The 27,518-nt window shown below is 40.4% G+C and overlaps 1 protein-coding gene across 1 annotated transcript in view; it reads left to right on the top strand.

Annotated features, from left to right (window-relative positions):
• DSCAM (DS cell adhesion molecule) overlaps positions 1 to 27,518 on the top strand; it is a 472,834-nt gene that overhangs the window by 415,669 nt on the left and 29,647 nt on the right. The window contains exons 24-30 of the mRNA XM_064705508.1: positions 1,051 to 1,149; positions 1,727 to 1,915; positions 3,086 to 3,376; positions 8,250 to 8,426; positions 15,955 to 15,985; positions 22,704 to 22,819; positions 25,692 to 25,841. Of these exons, the coding sequence (XP_064561578.1) occupies positions 1,051 to 1,149; positions 1,727 to 1,915; positions 3,086 to 3,376; positions 8,250 to 8,426; positions 15,955 to 15,985; positions 22,704 to 22,819; positions 25,692 to 25,841 (1,053 nt within the window). The remainder of the gene's footprint in view (positions 1 to 1,050; positions 1,150 to 1,726; positions 1,916 to 3,085; positions 3,377 to 8,249; positions 8,427 to 15,954; positions 15,986 to 22,703; positions 22,820 to 25,691; positions 25,842 to 27,518) is intronic.

Here is a 27,518-nt window from a genome sequence, read left to right as displayed (position 1 = left end):
TAGAATGTTTCCAGTCCATTTCCAGTCCCAGCTCCCTGTGTCAATTCCTAGTCCCAGTTTGCCCTATCCAATGCAACTTGTTGGATGTGGCATGGCTCCTTCTCTGCCCTTTAATGCTGGAAGAAATTACTCCAGTAAGGTTGGTGAGGGCCTGGCACAGGTGCCCAGAGAAGTTGTGGATGCCACTGGATCCCTGGAAGTGTCCAAGGCGAGGTTGGGCAGGGCTTGGACCAGTCTGGGACAGTGGAAGATGTCCCTGCCCATGGCAGCAGATTGGAATGAGATGACCTTTAAGCTCTTTTCCAACCCAAACCATTCCATGATTTTCCTCCAAAGGAAGCTGGGAACTGGGAAAGGGATGAGAGTTTAAGTTTAAGAGTTTAAGTTATTCCTGCACTCAGTCAGCAGCTGATCCTTGGAACCCTGATCTTCCATCCCCCATAATGTTTATGGGGAGCGGCAGAGCTGAAGTGCTTCCAGTCTTTGCTGACAGGGTAGGGAATCCTTTATACCAAAAGCCTCAGTGGTTTGGAAGAAGATTGGATCTGCCTCCAGTCACAAATGTATCTATGATATCTAATTAACTCTCACATTTGCACTGGAAGAAGCCCTTGATTTGCACCTTTTTTCATTTTTGCTATAATAGCCTGCACACACAGGAATGAGTGGGGCATCATTTGCGGCAGCACATGTTTCCTGTCACTAAAATTTTATCTTCTCCCCAAAACAGATATCAAAAAAAAAAAAAGAAAATTAATGGCTGGGGAGCTCATGTGCCGTTGAGGTCTAACAGGACAGATGCAAAAAAATTCAGAGAAAAACAAAGGTTAGGAATTGAAAGACAAAATTGTGCATAAAATTAAATAAAAAAATGAGAGCTTGTCTGTTCTCATCTTAACCAAGGATGTCAGCTAAACAGACACTTTGACAGAAATCATTTGCATTTTTTGCAACTCAAAGCAGCTATTTGATAAATGACTCTTAGAAGTGATTAACATCGTGTCAAACCATTTGATTGCATTTTTTATTTTTAACTATTTTCCCATCTAGTTCCACCAGACCAGCCAAGACTCACTGTATCCAAAACTACATCTTCCTCTATCACTCTTTCCTGGATACCTGGAGACAATGGGGGCAGTTCTATCCGAGGTAATGTAATTCAGGTTAATTGCTGCTTCTTACTAAATTATCATATGTTGATAGGATTAGTATAAAATTATGAATGGCGCCAAAAAAAAAAAAAAAAAAAAGAAAGAAAAAGGAAAAAAAGAAAAACAAGACAATCTGTATTGCTGTCAACCCTTAATGTGCACTATCATGGTGATAACAGCTTTCAGTAAATTGCAGTTTGTCTTTGTGGTGGTTTATTCACACATTTAATCACTTTCTCCTCAGCTGTTATGACAGTTGCTCTATCTGATTTTCCAAATGTGTAATCTCTAACCACTCATTTTGGAGGGTGCAGGTTCATCATCTGTTTGTTACTGATTGAAGGGTCCTTAGAAATATCCATCCTTTTCTTTTCCCCTTGAAGCCATCATAAAAAATTGTACTTAAGCTGTTATCAGAGTGGGCAAAATGCATTGCCTGGTATCTTTCTGTCAGGGGAGAGCTGTATCTTTCCCTGCACATGGGATTTTTTTTCAGTTTTATTAGGTCATTAAAATGCCTCCTTGGGTTACCTGAAGGATTTGTGATACCATTTCCATCCGCGCTTTCCCTCCAGGTTATATCCTGCAGTACTCAGAGGATAACAGTGAGCAGTGGGGCAGTTTCCCCATCAGCCCCAGTGAGAGATCCTACAGGCTGGAAACCCTGAAATGTGGCACCTGGTACAAGTTCACCCTGACTGCCCAGAACGGGGTGGGGCCGGGGCGCATCAGCGAGATCATCGAGGCCAAGACGCTCGGCAAAGGTGAGTAGGTTCTCTTGTCAGTGCAGGGAAGGGATGATGAGGAGGACTCCACCTTATCAGAAGGCTAATTTATTACTTTATTACACTATTTTAGATTAAAGAATACTATACTATACTAAAGGATACAGAAAAGATACTTACTGAATGCTAAAAAGATAATAATGAAAACTCGTGACTCTTTCCAGAGTCCCGACATAGTTTGGCACTGATTGGCCAAAGAGTGAAAACACCTCACAGCAGAATACAATGAAACAATCACCTGTGGGTAAACAATCTCCAAACACATTCCACATGAGCAAAACACAGGAGAAGCAAATGAGATAAGAATTGTTTTCCTTTTCTCTGAGGCCTCTTGCTGCCTTTCAACTTCCCAGGAGAAAAACCCTGGGCAAAGGAATCACGTTCAGGAAATGTGATTGCTGCATGGTTCCATCCTCTTTGCCCTCCTAAAGCTCCTGTACTCTGCTGGAGATCTTGGGTTGATGAGAAAACAGGCCTGGATATTTTAATATTACTGGCTTTGGAAACATTTACATGGCTGTGACAAAAAAGGCTGTGGCTGTCAGACTTTAGGCCCACACAGGCTAATGTTCTGTCATTTTTTCTCTAATATTTTTTTTCTAAGATGGGTTGGCAGATATTTGGTAAGAGGGTGTCTCCACTGTCACAGACTATAGCAATTCCATTTCATTATTTCATTGCCACGAGGAAATTGGCTCTTCTCTTCTTATGAAAATTCAGGGGGTTGTTTATCTGTGTGTTGAAGGAAGACAGGGAGTGTATTTATGTAGAAAGGAAATGGAGCCAGTGTCTGATTTCTGCTCCAAGCCAGTATTGCAGGAGTGTGCAAGCAGCATCCTCTGAACTGGATAAGTGTCAAAAGTAAAGGAAATGTTTGCGTCAAGTTCTGCAAGGCAAAACAAACCATATTTTTTGAATGGATGTTTGGATATTTTTTTCCATATACTGGTTTTAAAATCTGGGTTTGTGAGTCTGGCACAAAGAGGGAAAAAAGATTTAAGAAGGAGGAGGGGGGGAAGCTGAATATATAGATGCTGAATTTAAGCTAGAATCGAGGTTGCCCTAGAAATTATTCTCTAGATTTTCTATTTTGAGAGTTTTTATCTGCAATATTAAAGCATTTTGTCTGGAATATCCCCCTGCCTCTAGAGCCACAGTTCTCCAAGGAGCAAGAGCTCTTTGCCAGCATCAACACCACGCGGGTGAGGCTGAACCTGATCGGCTGGAACGACGGCGGCTGCCCCATCACCTCCTTCACCCTGGAGTACCGGCCCTTTGGCACCACGGTCTGGACCACGGCCCAGAGGACATCCCTGTCCAAGTCCTACATCCTCTATGACCTCCAGGAGGCCACCTGGTACGAGCTGCAAATGAGGGTGTGCAACAGTGCTGGCTGTGCAGAGAAACAAGCCAAATTTGCCACTCTCAATTATGACGGCAGTAAGTATTTCCTTTAATTTACGCCTCAGATGCTGTTTTACTTGGGTTTCATATGTGATTTTTTTTCTTTCTGCTCATATTCTATTTTTTCCTCAAAACAAGGAAAATATTTTTTTTAAATCCTTCTATTTTTTCTTCTATTTTTTCCTCAAAAACCACATTTTGAATCTACCAGCCATGCTGTCAGAGAGGTTAAAGTCTCAAAGATGTAAAATAGCTCCTGATTTCCTGACAGTAGGCTGTCAGGCAGGAAAGAGGAATTGTTTATTTGTCCTCACCTCGGAAAAACTCCAAAGTCAATCAGCCATGAGACACATAATCACAGGACATTAAAAGTCATTAGTTCCAGTGGTTACAGGGGCCTTTCCTAGTATTTCATGCATCTTTTCCATGAAATTTTAGTCTTCCATGGAATTTGTTCCTGCAGCCATTCACGGGGCTTAATTGCTATTCCCTGTGACACAGCCCAAAACTCATTATGGGACACATTGGAGCAGCCAAGCAGGTTGTCCTCTGGGAAAGCCTCTGGATAACATCCTCCAAGGGCAGAGCAATGGCAGTGCAATCATCCCTGCTCACAGGCAGGGGACAGTGAAACTAATGGCCGTGACAGATGGCTCTGTCATGCCCAGCAGCAGGACACAGACCAGGAGGGAGTTGTTGTTTTATCCCACCCTTCTGCCAGGGGTTACTGCCCACCCTGCAGAACCCAGGACACAAGGACAGGAGCAAAGCTGCCAGATTGTCACTGAGTGCAGCTCAGGTGCTGCCAGGCCGGGTGAGAGGGCTGCTGGCTCCACAGTGGGGAATGGCAGCGTTCCTGGCAAAAAGGCAGCACAGATGGCTCCAGATGGCAGCTCTGGATTGCTCCAGTGGGAATTGCCAGAGCTTTTCTGGAGAATTCCAGTGTAAAACCTTGCTGTGTTGCCAGGGGTGTTGTGCTGCATTGTGCAACCACTTGGCAGCATCTGTGGTGTTAAATTAAGCTACAGCCCTGGTGAGCAAGTTCAGACAGGAGCTGATGATTGTGACAGCACCAAATTGGTAATTGTTTGTAGCTCTGTGTTGGTAACAGGCCTCCACATGCACATCACCACTCATGTACAGCTCAGGGGTCATTCCCAGGCAGAAATGTGGGATATGACTGAGGCAGAGTTTAAACCTCAGCACCTGACACATCCTCTGCTGCTATACCAGCCTTGTGCTGGGTACTCAGCAGCTCTTGCAGATAATTAATCACCCTTTGGAAAAACATCATCTTTGGTAAGCTGCCACACAAGTCCACATATTATTTCAGACAGTCTAGAAAAATAAGGGTGAGATCTTCAGCACTCCTGAGGCCCACAGGAAACCAGGATCTGAGCAATTACTTCACAAATGTTCCAGGTTTTTCCAGGCATGTGAAGGATTTGTTTTACTAGCTATTGTCAATAATAATGCTTTCAAGTATTATGAGTTAATTTCTTCTCATTTTACTTAACCTATGCTGGTTTTGTTTTGTTTTCCAATATCTTTCCACAGGCAGCATCCAACTTTCAGTTGTTCCATTATCATCACTTCTATTTGATTGGGGCAAACAGTCTTAAGCCATACCTTAAAATGAATTTATATCAAAATGCAGATCCAGAGCCTTAAATTTCCATTTGTAGCACTCAAATCAAAACTGTTCTTACAGTGATCTGATGTGAAATGTTGTCAGGCTCTGCTCTTTGATTGGGTGATGATACTTACCCTGGTGTGACCTGCACACCCTTTGATTTTTTATGTTGCCATATAGCATCTTTAAAAGGGATAAAATGAAACAGTAGAAAATATTTGCAGCATTAAATTTCCTGGGCCACCGCTTCTGGTCAGCTAGAAAATTTCCCATTTGTGATATTGCTGGTTTTGTTTGTGGAGTGTGCTTTGCCAGGACTGAATTGTGCCTTAGAGAGGCAGAGCGAGCTCAGATACTGACCCTGAGGTTATGAGAGGAAAATAGGGATGGAAAAGCAAATTTCAGTTTTCAGATTTTCTACATTTGCTAGGTTTGACTCAGAACTGAAATTATAAACTGATGATGATGATGATCATCATCATCATTCTTACAAGTATTTGATACAGAAATTTTTGCTTCCTTAGGGAATTTTTGTTTGCAGAAAACCAGTGGAAACTTCTTGGCCAGCCCCACTTTTGAGTTCTGTCCCTGCCTCTACCTTTGATTCACCCTGTGATGTGGGATTAGCCCCTTCCAGCTTGCAGGGGCCACAGCTGCCCCTCAGATAAAGCAGATACAAGAGTAGCACTTTGAAGATTAGATAATGCAGCGTATGAAAGTTCTGCGATGCCAAACACTAAGAACAAGCTTAGAAGCTTTAGCAGCTTTAAGATAAAGCCTTTGTAAAGTTTGCAGAAATCCCAGAGTTACGTGGTTTTGGGTCACTTTGCTGTGTGTGGGAGGAATATCATGGCTCAGCATCCTCCCCTTCAAATCTCCCCCTGTGCTGAATCAGGTCAGAGGGTTAATGACAAACCTACGTGCAGCTTTTTGCTCTCTGTTCATGGGCATCTCAGCAACAATTTCCAGCTTACAGGTTGCCTGACCTGCCTGCCCCTTGTTTGTTCAGAAGCACACGATCCATAAGGAGATATTTTTAGCCCTGTGCAGCTGCAGTTGTGGAGAGCTGCAAAGGAGCTTCCCAGCTCAGGGATCAGCTCCTGGGTAGCCCTGGCATTAAATCGGATCAGCTCTAAACTCTGCTAATTGATTCTGACCCTCCCAGGCACTCCCTGCCCTGAAGGACACACTCCTGGGTTCACAGGGTGCAGTGGGAGATGCTGCAACCAAGGGGGAAAAGGGGTCAGAGATATTCAAATTACAATTTCTGTGAGGCACCAATCAGGCTAACAAAGGGTGATGGTGAACTGACCTGGAAAACAAAACAAACCCTCCCCATTTGTCTGGGACTGAGTCCTGAAAAAAGCTTTGACCCTTCTATTCCTAGCAGGCACCTAGAATGACAGCAAATGTTGAAATGTTATTTTCTCAGTTTCTCCCAGGATTAATTTTTGTTAATTTCCAACGCAATTGCTGAAAAGCAACAAAGGGGTGATGTGAAAAGGGGCAGTATGACTTTTTAATTAAGCTCCAACTGCCTGTTTGTAATGTTATGAGGTTTACATTTGCCTAGAGAGAGGCTTGGATAGTGATAATCAGGTATCTAAACACTTCAGGTGTAAGTGAAATAAGGGCCACTTATCATTTGATTTTCATCAAAGACATAATTTTAGGTAATCTGGAACCTAATGGTCTCTGTGACTGTAATTCAGAGAAAACTTTGGTCCTTGAGTATCCAGGAGGGTTTAGGAGGATGTGGAGACAGTTATTAGTATTACCTCCAGGAGCTTGAAGTTCTTTCCATTTCTTCATCTAATAATTTTATTTGCCTTTAAAGTAGTACAAAGTGTGCATCTCAGGGCAAGATGAAAATATCCTGCTGTGTGTTCAAGAAACAGAAAATTAGAAAAAAAAAAAGAAAGAAAATTATTGAGAAGAACTGCAGTGGAACATTAGAAAAATATTCCAAATGCAATTGTAAGAAAACAAATTTTCCAAAGTACCTAATATAGGTTTGGATGGTTGTAGCTTTTCTTTTTATCTTTGTCCCTTTAGGGACCTGCTCTTCTCTTTATATGCAGCTGAAATAGTTCTTCTGAAAAAAAACAGGACTTGGGATTCTACATTTTCACTGTGGTTATGGCACTCACACTGTACTGCATCAGATCTCAGTTTTTATTCTGATACTGTATAGCACATAATGAGATATAACCATATCACTTAATGCAGCAATTAAAATGTAAAAAAGGATGTGCCTGTTTTTCTCTCTCACCCTCCTTTCCTTTTAGCAAGTAAGTAGCCACTTTTATGTTTCAGTAGCTGGTTAAAATTTAATAGCTTCCATCCAAAGTCATCACAGTTCACAATACTTACGTGTTTCTACGCATTTCAAGGAAATCTGCATTTTATAGCCTCATTTGTGGTTGCATTCAGCAGTTTAATAGTAATCAGGAAATGAGTGAGAAGTCTTCCATGACTAAACAGCCTTCCACAGAAGGTGCTGCATTCTTCTCACGTCCCTTAGAGGTAAAGAAGAAAAGAATTGAAAAGTTCAAGTATTATATATCACCAGGAAGCCAGGTATATTCAAAATGCAAATATGTCCCAGAATGAAAAAGTGAGCTGCCTGCCAGTAGCTGGTAGATTCATTTCCCTCGTTTCCCTCTCAAAATTTGATTGTTTCTATCCAGCATTACTCTCCTGTTTTACTGATGAGTATAATGTCAGACAGTCTTTAGCAGATTAGTATCAGGTTGGCTGTCTGAATTTCAGATCACTATCACTGCTGCACCCTCAGAACTAATAGCAGAATGTTTCTGTGCAAAGGATTAATCTGATGTATGTGGCACAAAATGAGCTTTGTCAAATGGGTTCCTTGCACAGCAAAGCCCAGCAGAAATGTCACAGCAGTGCTATTTCCCCATAATAAGGAATAATAGACATTAGGGAGGAATTCTGAGCTCTCTTACAGCTTTTTAATAATTTAATAGGACTCAAAATTAATCATAGTATTTGACTGCATATCAGACACGATTTTCCTTAATCAATGAATGCAATTCTTATGGATTTCTGATAATCTCTGCAGTCAGTCCCTCATTTCCATGAGCCTGGTTATGTGTTTGTGGCCATTAGACACACAAATGTAGCCTCCAGCCCAAACAGAAAAATCCAGCTGAAGGTTCTGCCAGCACCTGAAGCAACAAACTGCTTTATTCCTTGAAAAGTCAATATTTTGTCCTGGTTAAGAGGCCTCTAATGCCATGCCCCTGTTTGCAGGTACAATCCCTCCTCTCATCAAGTCGGTTGTGCAGAGTGAGGAAGGGCTGGGGACCAACGAAGGGCTGAAGATGCTGGTGACCATCTCCTGCATCTTGGTGGGGGTCTTGCTGCTCTTTGTGATGCTGCTGATCGTCAGGAGGAGGAGGAGGGAGCAGAGGCTGAAGAGGCTGCGAGGTAAGGGGGGTGTCTGTGGAACTTTTCTCTACCTGGTCATGAAAACAGGAGTGGGGCTGCACGTGACCAAAGTGTGCAATCCCCAGCTGGGATCATTTTCCTGCAGTACAGAACAGACTGTGTGTGCTTTCTGTAGAAATTCCTTCTTTTTCTATGGGTCATAAGTTTCTAAAAAAAATCATTAATATACACATTGTTATTATTTTGCATAGGGGAAAGGAAGATATTTCTCATTGGTTCACTTCCCTTTTTTTGTTGTTTGTTTGCTTCCCTCAATGAGCTTAAAGTAGATTTTTATTTTGAAGGATGAAATCAGATGTTCTGAAGATGAGGGAATCTCAACTTTCCAGCAGATGTTAACTATTATTTCCAAATTATAAAATGAAAGTAGTCAGATTTTAGTAGGATAGAACACACAACCAGATATTTAGTAGGATAGAACACACAACTGCAGTATCCGTGGAACAACACACAACCAGATTTTTTTTGAAGGACGAAATCAGATGTTCTGAAGACGAGGGAATCTCAGTTTTCCAGCAGATGCTAACCATTATTTCCAAATTATAAAACGAAAGTAGCCAGATTTTAGTAGGATAGAACGCACAACCAGATATTCTCAGATTTGTTATCACATTTTCACCATGATTTTTTATAATAGAACTTACACAACACTTCATTGTTCACTGACTTTTAATTGTTGCTGATCTGTATTTTCCTCTAATCCTTATTCAAATTCAGTTGTTTGTTATGTGAATAAGATTTAGATCTGTGAATTCATTCAGCTTTATCATTTTTCCAGCAAAAACCCCTGGGTGAGCCACAGCCAAGTTTTTGACCCTTGCAGTCTGACACTGCTGCCCTGTAGCTTTTGCACTGGCAAAAGTATTTTGGGAAGGTATTTCCTGAAGGTATTTAGGAAAATCCTTTCAAATCCAAACCTGAATTAATAGTAAAACAATTTATCATGTGCAAAAAATAAGCCTAATCTCCAGGAGCCACCAAATTGATTAGTTATTTGTATTTTAACCAAAATGTGATCATGGTACCTATTAAAACCAGGGCCAATGCTATGTTTTCCTTCTGACCTTCCTACTTCTCTCTCTTCTGGGTCTAATTTTGTCCTTTGTAAAATATTCTGGAGTTAGAAAAAAGACAGAGGGCATGGGCAAATTCATATATAAAGAAGGACAACCAACCTTATGGTTCATACACAGCCCTGGAAATCAGGACATCTGGATGCTTTAGCTTGTATAATCACTTTTTCTTTAAAACTTTATAAGCCATTTACCTTCCAAGTTTTGGGTTTTTTCATTTAAAAAAATGTGGTAAAGAAAAGGGAAGTATTATCTTATCTTCTTAGAAATGCTGTGGAATTCCATCCAGTAATGAGCAGGACATCTCAAGCCCTTTGGCTCTAGAAAGTGACGTTTCTGCACATTATTTTTTCATGGTTAATTTACATGTATTCATAGAATCTTGAGTTACAGTCCCTTGAGGAAGGATGATGATCACTGACCAGAGTGGCTTTTACATAAAATAAAGTTTCTATGAACTATTTCAGAAATTAGGAATTTAGAAAAATATTGGAGCTTCACCTAAACACAGGCAGTGGAAAGGATTTCATCAGTACTTTTGATAAAAGAAATCAGTATTTAAGTACCATTTCTGTAGAAGTTGTGTCTCACTTAGCTGAATTTGTCACACTACAGCTCCACATCCCATCTGGTCCTGTCTTCTCCACAGTACAGAAGTTCATTTTTGTATCATTTTCAGTATCCAAGGATATCCTTTCCACATGGTGGTAACCAAGTCATTTCTTAATGCTTTAATTGGTAAATGAAACAGATGAATACATTTTAATTTTCCCCTCTAGTTTTCCCATCATTTACATCCTTAACATTTTATCCATTGAGATCATTTGCCAGTTCTGTGATTGCTCTGAAACAGGAAAATATTCCCCAGGTTGTACAGCCCTTTTTTTGGATTTTGATGTAAGACTTTATGATCCAAATTATTTTCTTAGTGATCTGGCATTTTCCTTATATTTTAGCTACCAAATTCTTGTATCATTGTCAAACTTTTATTAGATATTATTTTCTTTACTCCAGACTACTGATAAATGTCCCACACACAAAAAAATACTGAATAATAATTCAAATTGTGGTCTGAATATGTTGAAATCCTTTTTATATAGCTGCTGTGTTAATTTTTGCATCATGCTATTTCTGTTAAAATAGTTTGAGTTACTGAAACTTTGTTTTATGGAAACATAAAAATGATCTTTTACTGTGGCTTTATCATATCCCAGTGAGAGTTTTTTTCCAATGTCATTAATTCTCAGACAATTTTAATCTAATTTTAAAAAAATCCACTTTGTTTGACATGGCTGCTTGACCACAAGTCTGTATTGATTGGCCTCAATTATCCTTTTAATTCATTTCATGAAGCTTCACTCAATTCTTTTTTATTATTATTTTGTGCATTGCCAAGATCAGACTGATAGGACTTCAGGAATTCAGAATTTTTTTGCTCATTCTTTTTGAAGACTGATCCCATGTTTGACATTTTCTGCTCTTCTGGAGCAGAAACTTTATGTTCTAAAAGCTTTCCTGACAATAAGTATTGCTGTTCCAGAGAACTCCTTACTAAGTTTTCTAAAACAAATGTGTGCAAGTTTTTCTGAAGTCCTAACTAAAAAATAAATGGTTTACTCTAGTATTTGTTGTGGTTAAATTTATACAATTTTTGAAAGGGAAATAATCACATTATCACTTGGTCTGTATGACCTGGTGGGGTTTCTTTGAGGCACAATATTCTTTTTTTCCTAAATCAGGATTTCCTCTAGTCTACATCAGAAAAATAATCTCCACAGTGGGACCTTCTAAAATAATTTGTGCAAATTACAGGTGTAACTCTTGCTTTTGTGGCTGCAGATGTGATTTTTTTTGAACCTGTTTGACAAAGAGGAGAGGGAATTGCAGATTTATTTGCAGTGTGCTCTGCATGCAAACATTTGTGTCCCTGCTTATGAGCAATGGGTTTGAGTTCCCATTTCTGTTGAAGAACAGCAGCCTCTCCATTCTTGATCCACTTGTCTGGATCAAGGGACAGTTAAACTTTTTTCTTCCTCCTTTATAAAAAAAACCAGATTTCTCAGCAAAGTCCTGATTTTTGCCCAGTTTTGTTGTTCCACCATCCAGGTCCCACAAAAACATCACAAATTCAGGAGTTCAGCAGATATTCTCAAAGGGAAGCCTGATGGTTTAATGCTCCTTCTGGCCATTAACCCAGCTCTGCTACTCCTGGAATGATTTTCCCTTTGTTTTGGAATCCAATTCACCTTAACACAAGCAGAAAGGATCAGCACGGCGTGATAGTTCAGGAGTGGCAGGATGCAATTTAAAACTCCATCACTGTCCCTGATTTCCCAGGGGGCAAACCCAAGTGTGTTAAGAATTTTAAAGGTGGCTGTGCCAGCCAAGAAAAGTGATGGCTGTGGCTTTTTCACTGAAGTGATGCTTGGCTGGAGCAGAGATCATCTCCTTCCCTCTGTCACCCTTTCCCAAGCCCTGCTTTCACCACCTCACAACTGGGAGGTGACAGGACACAGCCAGGGATGCTGGATTGTTTGAGAAAGTATCATCAATCAGCTGATCAAAAGGGAAAGCAGGAAAAGAAGATTAAAATCTCTGGAAAAATCTCTGAAAAATGCAGGAAAAGCACATTAAAATCTCTGGTCATTGGCTTGTGGCAATGACATTTGTCCTGATGTTTTGGACACATGATGTTGTTGTAGTGGGTCCCAGCGCAGGGAGGAGCTGGAGCTGCTGCAGAGCCCAGAGGAGGCTCCAGGATGAGCAGAGGATGGAGCAGCTCTGCTGGCAGGAAAGGCTGGCACAGCTGGCATTGCTCACCTGCACAGGAGAAGCTTTGGGCTGAGCTCAGGGCGGCCTTGCAGGGCCTGGAGGAGCCCCAGGAAAGCTGGAGAGAGACAATTGCCAGGGGATGCAGGGACAGCACACAGGGAATGGCTTCACACTGACAGAGGGCAGGGATAGATGGGATATTAGGTAGAAATTCTTCCCTAGGATGGTGATAAAACATTGGAATAGGGTGCCCAGAGATTTTGTGGCTGCCCCTGGATCCCTGGCAGTGCCCAAGGCCAGGTTGGACACTGGGGCTGGAGCAGCCTGGGACAGTGGGAGGTGTCCCTGCCATGGCAGGGCTGGGATGGTGGGATGAGATGATCTTTAAGGACCCTTCCATCCAAACCCATCCCATGATTCTTTGACATTCACTTTTAGGCTTCTGGATTTTGGTTTGATGGATACAGAGGAGCCCTTTCTATTCCTGCCAGCTTTGTTTCTGTCCCATCCCACACCAGCCTGTGTGCCCGTCATTAACTCCAGCAGTTCTGCTCACCCTGCTTGGATAATTAACAAATTTAAAGTCAGCTGATTGAGTTTTTTCCCTTCAGTACTTCCTCATTCAGCTTTTGACTCATCACATGATCTTGCTGGTGCCTCATGTTATTTTTACTGCAGGTGCACAATCTTCTGTGCATCTCTTTAACCAAGGATCAACATGTGTTAACAAGAACTTCTGTGCCATGTGCATGAATTGGTGAATTTTTCTCCAGATGCAGCATGGAAATCATCTGTCTGATGGGCATCACCTGAGAACATCTGAGAGAGATTGTTTGCCATTTAAACATGATTAAAATTACGAAAAGCAAACTTTTCATTAAAAAAAAAGCAAAATACATTGTAAGAATTTTCAACTTTGTCCCTTCTGCTTTCCTTGAGTTGTAAATTCCTTGCACACAATACCCACAGACTTCACTTAAGGAGGCAGCAATTGCTTCAAAAAGCTGTTGGCTGAATGAAAACAATATTTGCATATTAAACCACCCTGATTATGTATGCCAGAGGGAGAATGTGTGCACAGGGTCTTCATGATCCTGGTGCTGCTGGAATAGCAAAAAGCATCATAAAATTTGCTAAAAACAACCCCATTACTTGCAACCAGTGTCATTATTGTCATTGTGTTGTGTTTGTTTGGCTTTTTTGTATTCTTCTGAAGAAATCTGTCCCTCCCTGGGTTTTTGGAAGTCAGTAACAAAACTCCTTTGGGAGCAGCAGTGTTGGTCTTTTGGTTTATGACTGATGGCAGAGATATTGTCATCTATTAGGCACTGCCACTTCCAGGTGTTAATGGCCACGAGAATCTCATTCTGGGTGAAAAATAGGAATTCTGAGTGTCCAAAATAAATGTTTGTTTTAGATGAGACACTCCAGATGAACCATCCTTCCCTCCACCATGAATCTCCCATGCTTTGTGCTGGAAAGGGATGGAGGAAGGTTAAAAATGAGGCAGTGGAGCAAACAGAGCTAGAGGGAGCAGAGAATTCCAGCTTCTCCAGTGGTAGGTGAGGAATAAAGCTTAAGACAGGCAAGCTATCACAGTGTCAGATAAATACAATTCAGAAAAGTGGATAAAAGGGGTTTTGCTGAGATTTTTAATGAATAAAAAGAGCTCTCTGCCCATTCCTTTTAAAAATGAGTACAACACAAGCTATAGAGATGTATTAAGATGTGGCTTGTTTCTGCCTGCATCCTTGGCATTTTAAAGGTAGGATATTTAATAGGATCACAAGTAAGGAAATTGTTGTAGGTGTTGCAGACCTAAAAGGTGATTGAGGAATAAAAAAGGTAGGATGGAGAAAACAAAGATAAATTCAATAAATGTCTTGGCAGGTGCTGATAGATTTACAAGAAGCAGATAAAAGAAGAAATGTAAACTCCCATATAAGAGTTGTTTGAAGACTTAGAACTTGGAATTGCTTTCTTCTCAGATTTGCTTCACTTGGTTGCACAAAAGGCTGCTTTGTTGCTGTGTGATAAACTTAAGGACTTGGGAATCAGCATTTAGAGTGAGTTTGTTTAGCAGCAGACTGCAGGAGAACAAAGCAGAGCTGCCTGTTTTTGCTGGATGATACCACAGAAATTTATGTATTATGTTGATCAAGTTTTACAGAAGCCTACCTGAAAAACCAAACTTCAGCTCTGCCTTTTGAACTAAGTATTGAAATAATTATAGCCCCAAAGGATTCTCTGCTAATAACAGCAGCAATGACAAGAACAGGAGGAATATTTTTCCTTCAGCAGTGTCTTATTTTGCAGGGCTGATCCATGTGGGAATGAACCCTCCTCTGTTTCATGTGTAGCCATACTCTGAAGGCCCAGCAGTATTTTGAATTATTGCTAGTGGGAAAATATTCATATCTGAGTGCAACCATGCAAGTTTGTGCCAGGGGAAGTTCAGGTTGGACAGCAGCAGCAATTTGCCCATGGAAAGGGAGCTCAGGCCTTGGCAGGGGCTGCCCAGGGAGCTTTGCAGTGCCCATCCCTGCAGGTGTGCCCTGGAGGTGGCACTGAGTGCTCTGGGGACAGGGTGGGAATCAGGCACAGCTGGGACTTTTGGAGGTCTTTTCCAGCCTCAGGGATCCTGTGATTCTAAATTGACTCCTTGGAGCCCTCCCTTGCTCACATCTGGTTTGGAATGGACAGGTTGACACCTGCTCATCTTTCAGGTTTTGTGTGTTTGAAATGGCTTTCAAGGTATTAAAAAGTTGTCTTTTTTTCTAGCTGTGTGATCAAATAAGAAGTCAAGATTTTTCAGCTCTGGTTTTTAAGGTTCTTCATTTTTTTTTATCTGTTATATTCTTTATCTGACTTGTTGAGGTTTGTTTGGCAGGTCGGTGTGCGGCACACTGTTCAGTTTTGGGGTGGTGTTAGTTTTTTATATTAAGAACTACATGTATTTTATTTATAATAATTTTCTAATACTTATTACCTATGTTGGACAGTCTGTCTTTACTTAAACTAATCTAAAAGTGTCACCATCACAGCAGAAGATGGAGAACAAGAAGGACAGGACACACTTAGATTCTTTTGTCTTGCTTCTTGAACCCCCATTCTAAATACCTAAAATTTTACTTTTTTACTCTGTGACAAATTAACTGTTATTCTATTCAAACTTTTGTGGTTTGTAAATTTTCACACAAAGTTGGTAATTGTTTCCATGGGCTAAACTCAAAGGCACAGGTGTTTTTGACTTGGCACCTTGTTGTGCCAAGGTGTTTGAGCCCCTTGCCAGGGTCTCGAGCTATTTTCTTGCCTTTTCTTCTTCCCTCCCCTGTTCATTTGCTACCCATAGCATGAAAGAACTGAGATCCTCATTATTTGTTAAATTGTTCCTATTTCTAATATGCTTATATAGCCTTTTTCTAGTTAAGCCAGTGGTAACTTGTATTTCTGTTATCTTTGGTGCTACTGAGGAACTAAACAGGGCTGTTTGGAGCAAAAAGGTAATTTCAGCAAAAGTAGACTTTGAGACACTTTTTTATTCTTGCCATTGATCTAGAAACAACTGTGGTGTTACACATGGCTGATTCAAATCACTTGTTAATAATGCATCTCTCAAATAGATTTTGATTTGTGATGACATTTCTTCTGTTTTATTCTAGATGCAAAGAGTTTGGCTGAAATGCTTATGAGGTAAGAACAAATTGAATTTTATTGTATTATTTTTAATTGAAAAAGGTCTGTCAATTATAGTATCATATTTCAGAATTGTTAGAGGGACAAATGAATAAGTAATTTTTTTATTCCTAAATCCTTTACCAAAACACACCATTTGTCTGTTGAGAACTGTGATGCACTGGTGGTCAGACATGAGAGAAAGAAAATACTGTGTGGATAGTGTGAGGAGCTAAAATGATAAAAAAACCCAATAACTCATGTGAGATTAATTCATAGAAGCTATGTAGGTCCATTTAGACATTTTTCCTACTCTGAAAAACATTTTCATAATATATATCAAAGTAATTGCTCTTCAGACATCATCTGATTAAAGGCAATAAATTTCTGGCTGTGAATATCTCTAAACTTTGCAGCTCTGTTTATGTAATTCACTGTTGCTAGCTGCCTATACCCAAAGGTATAAAAGAGCAGGTAAATCCATTTATTATTTTTCACTTCTGTTCCATCAGCTCAGCATTCAGAAATCTAATTCAGTTGTTGAATTGCATCATAATGACTATTCTGGAACCACAATTCTTTCAAAGATGGAAATTTCATAACTTCAATGTTTATTGTTTTGTCTAGGGAAAATATTGAACTTTAGAACTGCTGCATATATTTGAAACTGGGATTGCCAAGGGATTATTTTTGAGTTCAAATGAATTTGGGGTTGCTAGAAAATATATTTTATATTCCAGCAACAAATTTGAGAATGTTACAGATATTTCACCACACAAACCAAACTTCCTCACCCGTGATAAATTTCACTTCTGTTGTGAGAATAAACTCAGCAAAGAGATGGTGACAGATGGGTTGGGTGTAAATTCAGCTCTATGCCATCATATCTGAATAAACCCAGTGATGTTAACAGGACTGGTCAGGCAGTCCAGGTCATCCCCTCCCTGGCTGCCCCTGGCAGCAAATTGTGGGGTTCAGCAGCTTTGGGAACATTTGCCCTGCTGGTTTCTGGTGCCACAGAAGACAGCACAGATCAGCACTCACAGCAAATCTGTTCCCTTGATGCCTTGTGAAAGCTGACCTAGAGCAGAGGCTGGACAGAGCTAAAGAATAAAGCAGGGATTTATGAAAAGATCTCCAGGATCCACCTTGGGCAGCACCAGAGCCCAGCCAGGGCTGCACCCAAGATGAACCAAAATGGCCCCAAAATGCACGGCCGGGCACGGGCTCTGTCCCTGGGATCAGTTCTGCTCCATTTGCACCTTGCAGTTCATTGTCCCATTCCAGCTTTAGCCCATCCAGTCCCACCCTGCTTGTTTTTCTCTCTCCAGCCCACGGGGTTTGTGCTCCTGGGCTGAGATTTGGCTCATTTGTCCTTGGTGCCCAGCTGGAGCAGGAATTGTTTTGTCTCCCTGCTCTGTGCACAGAGCTCACCATCCCCTCATATGAAGCCCAGACCCACACACTAAAGCAGCACAGAACCTGAGAAATAGAAAAGCAAAAACCTGAGGCATCACACTAAAAAAAAAAAACCAGCAGGAAGCAGCTGAAACCCCTGCATGGAGATTTTCAGTCCCGTGGCAGCCACTCAGAGCCTCTGCAAAGCTGGCACGCTCTGCCCCAGCCCTGGCTGGCTTCACAGGCCTTGCCACCACTTCTGCAAGGCCATTTCACAGCCTCACTCCTCTGACTGGTTTTTGGTGAAATTTTCCTTAGAAAACTTCACCCAACTTCCCTCAGAAGTGCCCAGCTTTTACCCACTTTTTCCTTTGCTGATGGTTACCAAATTCAGGAATTTTTGTCCTCCCTGCCTGATGTACTCAGGGAGCAGCCAAGTGCCCTCTCAGTTCAGAGCTGTTTCTCCAGGTAATTCACCTGCCACCGTTTCATTTGGCTTTTCCTTTCCCCAGCATTGAAACATGGTCATCAAACCAGTTCCTCTCATCTCATTTATTAACAAATAATCCTGGTTTTATCACATAAGCATATTTTATATTTCTTTTCTAAAAGTTTAAACAAAGGCAAATATCTATTAAATTAGAACTTCAGAGGAAATGGGGGATATAGGCTTATATTTACAGACATGCCAGAACTGGGAACTCTCATTTGTGACAAGTCTGTGAAATAAATTCAACCAAAACCTGAGCTACCAACAAACAACAGATGTTCTTGAAGATGTAGCATGTGAATAATCAAAGGATAATAAGCCCTCTCCAAAACAACAGTCATATAGGATAAAGCCCCTTTTTATCTTTATTTTTTATTTATTTTATATAAAAATTTATATATTTTATATATTTTGTATATTTATATATTTATATAAAATATATAAAAACATATTTTTATATTTTATATCTTTTATTTATATCTTTTATATTTTATCTTTATTATTTCACCAAAATCTGCTATGATAAAACTATCAAGAAAGGGGGTATTTGAGAAGAGGGTAAAAAAGATTATTATTATTATTATTCCCTGTTTGGTAGGAAGGTGTAAGGCCTGGAGAGAGCTCTGTGTATCTTTCCCTTTGAGGAGATTTTCATGAGTATGTGTAAAGAGGATTAAAAACGGAGCTTTAGTCTTTGCTTTGAGAGTCCCTGGCTTTGGCTGTGTAAGTCAAAAGTCTGTGGAGCAGGATAAGTCAGCAGTTTAATGGGAATTGCACAACTCATTGTTGATACCTCACATTCACAAATAAAACCCCTGCTATTAGATAAGCACAACTTTTTAATGTTTATTTTGGGTGAAAGCATCAGTCCAGCCACACTTTTTGTAACAGTTCACTGTGAATCTGTTTAGCCATTCACTAAATTTTTAAATTTTGAACACAAGGTGAAGAATCTTTTATCCCCAAATATTCTGATTTAGTTTCCCACATGTTTTTACAACAAACTGTGGACTCTTTCAAAATGCCTTGTACAATGTACTTGCTCTGGAAAAGGCATTTTTATCCACAGAATCAACATAAAAGCTGCACTCAGACCAAATACCTGCCCAAATACCTGTTTTAAATAGTGACAAAAGCAGGAACTTTAGCAGAGTAAAAGAATACAGCAAATTAATGACAATACTGAGGGATTCTTCAGAATGGAAAAATCTTTGGGGAGATCTCACTGAGGCATTTTCATTTCCTGGAAGGAGTTTAGAAAAAGCAGAGGGACTTTTAATATGGGCAGAGAGTGACAGGAAAAGGGACAAGTGTGGTGGTGTTCACAGGGGTCCCAGGATGAGGGATGAGATGAGAATCTTGACTCCATGTTTCAGAAGGCTGATTTATTATTTCATGATATATATTATATTAAAAGAAAATTATAGATTAAAACTATACTAAAGGAATAAAAGAAAAGGATTTCATCAGAAGGCTTGAGAGGAAAGGAATGGAATGATAATAAAATCTTGTGACTGACCAGAGAGTCTGAGACAGCTGGACTGTGATTGGCCATTAATTAAAAACATCCACATAAGACCAATCACAGATGCACCTGTTGCATTCCACAGCAGCAGATAATCATTGTTTGCATTTCATTTCTGAGGCCTCTCAGCTTCTCAGGACAAAATGATCCTGGCAAAGGATTTTTCATAAAATACGTCCGTGACAGGCAAGGGTTTTAAACTAAAAGAGGGGAGGTTTAATTAAATATTAGGAAGAAATTCTTTATTCAGAGGGCAGTGAGGCACTGGAACATGTTGTGCAGAGAAGTTGTGGATCCTTCATGCCTGGAAGTGTCCAAAACCAGGCTGGACAGGGCTTGGAGCACCCTGGGATAGTGAGAGGTGTCCCTGCCCATGGCATGGGGCTGGGATGAGATGATCTTTAAGGTCTTTTCCAACCCAAGCCAAGATTCTGTGATTCTGTGATTCTGTGCCCCAGTCTCCTGACAGGCTCCCAGTGCCTAAAGACATTCTTTGAACCAGAGGGAATTAATTCTGTTATACACATATCCTTACAAGGTCTGATAAGTAAAAAAAAAAAAAAAAACCAAAAAAAAAACCTACATGCTTATGTTTGAGAATTTTATGTCTGTAAATATTAAAAAATAAAGATAAATACATTTTATCCCTTTAAAGAATTAATCATTGGACTCCTCATGCACCAGACCTTTAAAATATTTCTGCCTGAATTTAGTTAAGGAAGCTTCAAAAGTGAAACTTTCTTTGCCCCGTTTCCAAGCCCTAGAGGCTTTTCATTGCTGTTGGCACTTTAGGATTTTATAACTTGAAAGCTGAGCTGTTGTGGTCTGCAAAAAAAAAAAAAAAGATTCCAAATTCCCTGAGCCAGAATGAGACAGCATCCTAATCAGCAACAACCCCCTTGCTTCTGCCAGCTGCCTGTGCTGTGTTTGGACACCCCATGTCACTGCTGCATGCAGGGGAATTAATTAGCTCAGCAAGGAGGAGGAGAGGCCCACAAAGCAAGGAATAGCTCTCAAGAATAGCAGGGAATATTCCTGAATATACAGAGGCCTGAGTTCCAGTTCTGGCTTGAAAAACCTCCCACTTATTTTGCATGGAGCTGTCCCTGCAACCAAGGTTGGGATTGGGAATTCTCTCTTGTCAGGTGAGCAGTGAAACTGCAAATCTGGGGAAAACGCTGCTCCTGCCTCTGTAATCCAAACAATGCTTTCTGTGTTGGTTGAGTACTTTCTAATAATGGAAATACAGATCATTCACCCTGCTGAAGAGCTCTGACATTCTGGGATCTGCATTCTTTGAGCAGGAATCTGATCCCATCCCTTGGTCTCCAGCATCCCCAGTGAGTGCAGAGGGATGCAGGGATGCATTTCCCAGACTCAGTTATGGACTGCACAGGTGTATCTGACTCTGTGTGTCCTGTAACTACTGGATTATTGAAATTGGACATTAAAAAAATCAGTTTCCTTCTTTAAACTGAAAGAAGGCAGGTTCAGATTAAATATTAGGAAAATAATCTTTACTCAGAGGGCAGTGAGGCACTGGAAGAGGTGCTCTACATTTGTTCTACAACTTTGGGCAAATCCAGAGCAGTCCAGCTTCCCAAGGACCTGTATCCAAGCATATTTGGCATGCTGATAAAATATTACTGTCTGATTCTCTTAACATTTCAGCAACTTGAGTGGCATCCACTCTGTGCAGACTTAGAGAACAACAGTGTGGAATTTACCTGCATTTGACAATACTACATGTCTTTGAAAATTTATGTTTTTAATAAGACCCTGTGATGACCATTCTCCTCTGATTATATATGGAGAAAAGCCTGGAAGCCCTTGGGAGGCTCTCCTGATATTTTGCTCCCGTGATGATTGTATGAAGCACCAGTTGTGGCCTGTTTGAATGTATTTCAAATATCCATGTGGATGTAATGGGAGCAGCACCATCTAATCATTCAGGAGAAGAGAGAGATTAAATTTGGGATGTATAGATGGTGTTAATGATGTTGGGGACCACAACAGCAGGGAAACCTGGAGGTGAAAATCAGAGAGGTGCTCCCAGGTGCCTTGAGGATCTAACCCTTGGATTTGGAGCAGAACCACATGGCTGGAAAATTCCTCCAAAAAGAGTTTCTAGGAAAATGTCCAAACCTGAGGTAATCAGGGCTTGCTGATGTGGAGGCACAGCAGGAAGTTATCACAAATTTCCTGGAGATGTGGGCTCATCACACGTGGATTAATCTTCTGTGCTCTCAGAAGAACTGAGCTTATCCCTTCAACAGTCCTCTGCTGATTCCATTAACAGCAATAATTCACTGCCAAAGCAGAATTAAAGTGAGTGATCTGCAGCTATTTTACACTAGAAAATGAGAAAATGAGCCTCCACTTGGATCTTTCAGCTCTTTGAAGCCTGAGCACCTGGATCACGCTGCTGGCTGATTTGTCTCAACTCTCCACAGCCTCCCTGCATGAAGTATTTGCAAATATTTCATTTCATCCAGAGATTAATTACATCTAAAAGGGCAACATGTTCCTGTTTAATGCAATCTGAAGGTTTTTTTGGTGCAAGCTCTGTGCTAGAAATGACTGTGGCACTTGGTTTTACCATCCATTTTCATTTGCTTTTGGTAGACAGCTCATTTAAGAAGTCATTTTCTGGTACACAAACTTCAAAATGAAATTGTTTCAATTTGCATGATGATAAAATAATTGGTTTATGTTCTTTTTTAGATTATTGCATCAATCAATTAGACATAATCCACAAATGTAAACAAGACTTGCAATTTTTGTCTTGGAACATCAATGGGACTAAAGCCTTTATTTATTTTATGCAATCTATTAATAGTATGCCTAGTTATTAATTTGCTTTTTCATTTATCAGTGGAATTGATATTTGAAACTTAGCTAATTAAAAATAATGAAAAGATAAAAAAACAATTAGAAATTACTCAAGACATCATTTTCCCACCAACCTGTTTGATCAGCTGCTTGTTGCTTTATTCAGATTAATGAGGAGGGAAAGGAAAGATCCATCTTCCAAAGTGTTTTTATTAATTTCATTATATGACAGCCCTTGAAGAAAACTGTGTGAAATTCTCAGATTCCTGCTGATGGAGGACAGACCACATCCCTCCACACTGTGCATTCATTCCACGTGCAATAAATTAATACAATTGTTCTGAAGAGGGCAAAATCAAATGTATGAGTGGTTTCTGCTGATTATGGTCACATTGGTGTTTTTGAGCTGGACAGATTGAAAATGAGGAAGTTTGCAAATATCTTTTCATTTAGGCTGATTGTTAATGTCCTCACTTCTCTTTTGTTTTCAGCAAGAACACCAGGACATCAGACACACTTAACAAGCAGCAGCAAACACTGAGGATGCACATAGACATTCCCAGAGCCCAGCTGCTGATAGAGGAGAGGGACACCATGGAGACCATTGGTAAATCTGAGACTTTTTTCCCCTGGTTAATGAAACAGGTTCTTTCAGGTGCAATTCCTTTTCTCCTCACCTTTTCCCTGCTGCACACATCAAGAGAAAAGAGCTACAAAGTCATTTGAGAACTGAACTGGGTTTATTTTCCCTCCCCTTTGAGTCATTTCCCACTAAAAGTAATCTCAGTATAGGATCTAAAATAATGCAGGGCATTAGGAAAATGAAACTGTTGGAAAGAGTTTCTTGAAGAAAATGGAATTGAGGACTGGCAGTTTTATGATTTTCATTCTGATTTCTCATTTGGCTCTGCCTAGGCAATTGGATCACTGACATTACTTAAAGGGAAAATGAAATTCTGAAACTGCACTCTCAGTATCTGAAGATTTGCTACAGCTAACTTTCACCTGTTCGTGGCACATGATGTTTCAACATTTTGATCAGTTTTCAGCTTCTGTGTATCCATGCAAATTTCAAATCTAAACTGTTTGATGATACAGAAAAGAAAGATTTCTCATGGGGCTGGCACTTAACTGAAGTGTCACAAGAAATAGAATTGTTTGGTGTTGGGGTTTTTTTCCCCCAAATAATTTAAAAATATCTGGAAACTCAGAATAGAAATGCAGCCTGATGTCGTGACTGTATGAGCACGCACTGTGACTCCTGACTGACCTGGTTAGACTTCTAACTTAACATTTTTTGGACAAAAATCTGTATAAAAGAACAACGTAACAGCATCCAGGGATGGTGTGGCCAGAGAGGAAAGTCAGCAAGCTGAGAGCAGCATCTCTACACCTCCTGTTCATGCTCATTCCAGGTTTAAAAAGGAGACCTACAGACTTTCTAAAATCATTATTTAAGCTTCCCAAAGCCTGCCCTTTGTGCCAGGCTTCATCCCAAAGACAGCTTTAACTTTTGAGTGGCAGCTGCTGAGCAGGGGGGGTTCCAGTGGAAATTCTCTGAGAGCCTGAACTGCAGCAATGCCATCAGGGCCCTGCTAAGAGGCAGCTTCCACCCAGAAAAAGCAGGGATTTTGGCAGGGTTTGACAGAGTTCGCTGCCAAGAGGCTTTATTCCCAACCTGAATAAGAGCTCATCTTTTGCCAGAGATAGAGTGATTTGATTCCTAATGTTATTCTATTTATAGCCTTCTTTGGGTAAAAAATGTGTGTTGTGTTATTGTGCAGAACTGTTCACCCTAATGGTGTCTTGTCAAGTTAAAAAAAAAAAATCCAAAACAAAAACTAGGAATGCTTAAAAGAAGTGGATCAACCTCTGCTGACTAGTAAATGCCCAGAAGTCTTGCTGCTGCCAGTTCCTTAGAACACATTACAAAACTGTATAGCACAGCCCAGCAGGAAATCCTTGAGGCTTTTCTTGCAATCCTGAATGGATAAAAAGACTGTAAAGGATGCAAAAGAAAGTCTGATAGCACACCAAATAGTTGTTCTGCAAGCACAAAGGTAGTGAAAGATTTATTGCTATTAAACCATTCATGATCAAGTGGACCAAATTCTTCCTTGGAGCAAAAAAATACGATACAGAGATCACAACTGGAAAAAAAAAATTCAAAAGGAAGCAAATGCTGTATAGCACTGCAATGATCAAGGTCTGTGTAGAAATTTGGTGAATATATCCTACTCCACAGGGAAGAAATAGAAGCAGAACTGCACAACAGGAAAGGTTTGTGCTCACCTTTTCCTTCCTTCCCAAGGTCAGGCTTAACCTCACACCTTTATTTGAAGCTGTATAAAAAACCAGTCTGAGTCAGGGTCATCCCTGTCTCTGCAGAAAGAGGGGAGAGAGGGTTGGTTAGCAACATCCCCTAACAACCTCCTTTTGGGATAATAGGGGTGATTCCACTGAGGACATTGCTAATCATGCTGATAAAAAGAAATAAAGGGAATATGTTGCTGAAAACATCAACAACATATGAGGTTGAAATATGATGTTGAAAAGCTCATCTGAGCTCTATGAAAGTGAAGGGGAAGAGGGCAGTGTTCAAAGGATGGCCATGAAGGAATTGGGGCCACAAATGATGACACAAAAATCAGCTCTTTGTGAGGATGTTTGTCTGCCCCAGCTGCACGTCTCCAAGGTGAAATCACCAGGAAAAATTCATGTTATTCTTTAGTTTTATATGGGATTTGAGTTTAAACCCAGAGTCTCCCTCCCTTCAAAGCTCCCTGGGCCCTGCAGAGAGCAGGGAGCTGTCCTTCAACTCCACAAAGGGGTGATCAATGCCATATACTGGGGGTCACCAATTGCGGTGTTTATGAGGGTCCCCAGGATGAGGTGAGAGATGAGAATCTGACTCCATGTTCTTAGAATGCTGATATATTATATTATATTATATTATATTATATTATATTATATTATATTATATTATATTATATTATATTATATTATATTATATTATTATATTATATCATATTATATTATTTCATATCATATTTATATTCATTCTATTGCTATACTAAAACTATACTAAAGAAAGAGAAAGGATACATCAGAAGGTTTTACAAGAATGAATAATAAAAACTTGTGACTGACTCAGAGAGTCCAACACAGCTGGACTGGGGTTGGTCATTAAATTAAAACAATTCACATGGAAACAATCAAAAATGTACCTGATGGTAAATGATCTCCAGACCACATTCCAAAGCAATCAGATAATTATTGTTTTCATTCTTTTCTGAGGCTTCTCAGCTTCCCAGGAGAAGAAATCCTGGTGAGGGGATTTTTCAGAAAATGTGAGAGTGACAGGGAGCTGCTCTGCCCGCGGTGTCCCTGGGCTTTGGACACCTGGGGACTCTGCAAAGCTCTGATGGAGTCAAACCCAATATTCTGTGCTGATTGTCTGATTATTTTCCCACTTACAGATGACAGATCCACGGTTCTGCTCACTGATGCTGACTTTGGAGAGACGTCCAAGCAGAAGTCCCTGACTGTCACCCACACTGTCCATTACCAGTCGGTGTCACAAGCCACAGGGCCCCTGGTGGATGTCTCTGATGCCCGGCCAGGAACAAGTAAGCACATCAAAAAATAGATTTTGATTTTAGATTTTGATTTTTGTTACAGAAAGCTGTAACAAAATTAATACTCTGCTCCTGTATTTGCATTCTCATCTCTCTGTCTGAGAGTGGAGAGAAATCTTTTTAGGTCAGCAGAGGACATTTTTTAAACTATTGCACTTAGTGATTCAATATGGGGGAAATTGCATATGCATCTGAAATGGAGGTGTAATTTGAAATAATTCATACCTGGCCTTCATTAAAGCAAATGCATGCTAGATTTTAATTTCCAGAATTTATTGGGTAAATTACCTTAATGGCTTTTAGTGTGTAATGCACTTTTTTTTTTCCTCTGTGATCAATCTTTATTGTATTTCAAAAGCAACTTTCCTCTTACCTCTCTACCAGGCAAAAAAAAAAGCAATTCACATTATTACTTTTTCTGAAAAAGTTGTATTTCTGGCTTTAGTTATTATGGTAAATTACTTTTCCCAGATATATTCATGCCAAGTTGTTCTTCTAGTGATTAAAATGCTATCATAAATTAATATACTGATGCAATCCATTTTTCTCATTCCTCTCATGAATATGTTCCATATCTATGTAAATGGGTAAAAAAAAATACTAGGTTGAATGATTAGCTATGAGTTAGAAATTTTGCCAAAATATAGTTCACTGCAGTGTGCAGTTTCTGAAATCTCTTAGATTATTTCTGTCCCCTGATTGTTTCAGAATTTACTTGTTGAGCTTAGTGAACTTGCTAGAATGCAGACAATTTGAAAAATCCATTTCCACCACAATCTTTTAAATAAGAGGTGTTCTAGTCCTGGCCTTGCTGCTCTTTTAGCCCTTTTATATTTTTTCAGGTCATTCCTTGAGGATTAGATTTTCTAATAAGGAAAGAGGCATCCCCCCAAAACCCCATTCCTGTGTCATAACACAGAATTTTATAGCACCTTCCTTTCTAATGCCTCTTTGTGTGCAGTTCTTGATTCCTCTGCAGCCAGGGAGTGAATTCCTTCAAATCAAGTGTGGATTTAGCTCATGTGTAAGAATATGATCTGTGTCCAGCCCTGCTAGGAAATAAAAATCCACCAGCACTTTTATTAAGCAGTGCAGATCTGATTGCAGCAGTGCACAGGGCTGGGTCAAAGACTTGCAGGTAATGTTCTCTGGATTTAAGGCATTAATCCAGCTTTGCTGCAGGCTGGGTGATGGGATTTTGTCCAGAGCCACCACTTGTGCTGTGAAGAGGAGAGCAGAGCCCAGCTGGGTGGCTCAGAGGTTCTGGACCCTCCTGTCTGAGCCCACTCCCATTCACTGAGTGACAAATATTCCTTTACAGCATATTTGAAGTTTTTCTCTTGTCCTTATTTATTGATTTATGGAAGAGTTGCTCTGTGAACCTTTGCCTTGCTGAGCTCAGCACTGTCCAGGTGTGTTTGACAGCAGAGCTGGCACAACACCAGGGCACCAGGTGTGTGTCCATCCCACTGCCAGCTCTGGGACTGCTGTGCCTGTGCTGCACAGCTCAGTCCTGCTCATCAGGACATGGACTGAGCTCCTGTGGGCTGGCAGAGGCTCTCCCAGCTCATTCCCATTGCTGACAGGACCCTCCCAAGTCACAGGATCAGAGGTTGAGGTCCAGAGTGACATCTGGGCACTGGTCAGTCCAGCCCCTGTGCTGAAAGC

This window comes from Zonotrichia leucophrys, chromosome 1 (genome assembly GCF_028769735.1).
Source record: "Zonotrichia leucophrys gambelii isolate GWCS_2022_RI chromosome 1, RI_Zleu_2.0, whole genome shotgun sequence".
Taxonomy (NCBI): Eukaryota; Metazoa; Chordata; class Aves; order Passeriformes; family Passerellidae; genus Zonotrichia; species Zonotrichia leucophrys.
This window is presented reverse-complemented; position numbering and strand designations above follow the sequence as displayed.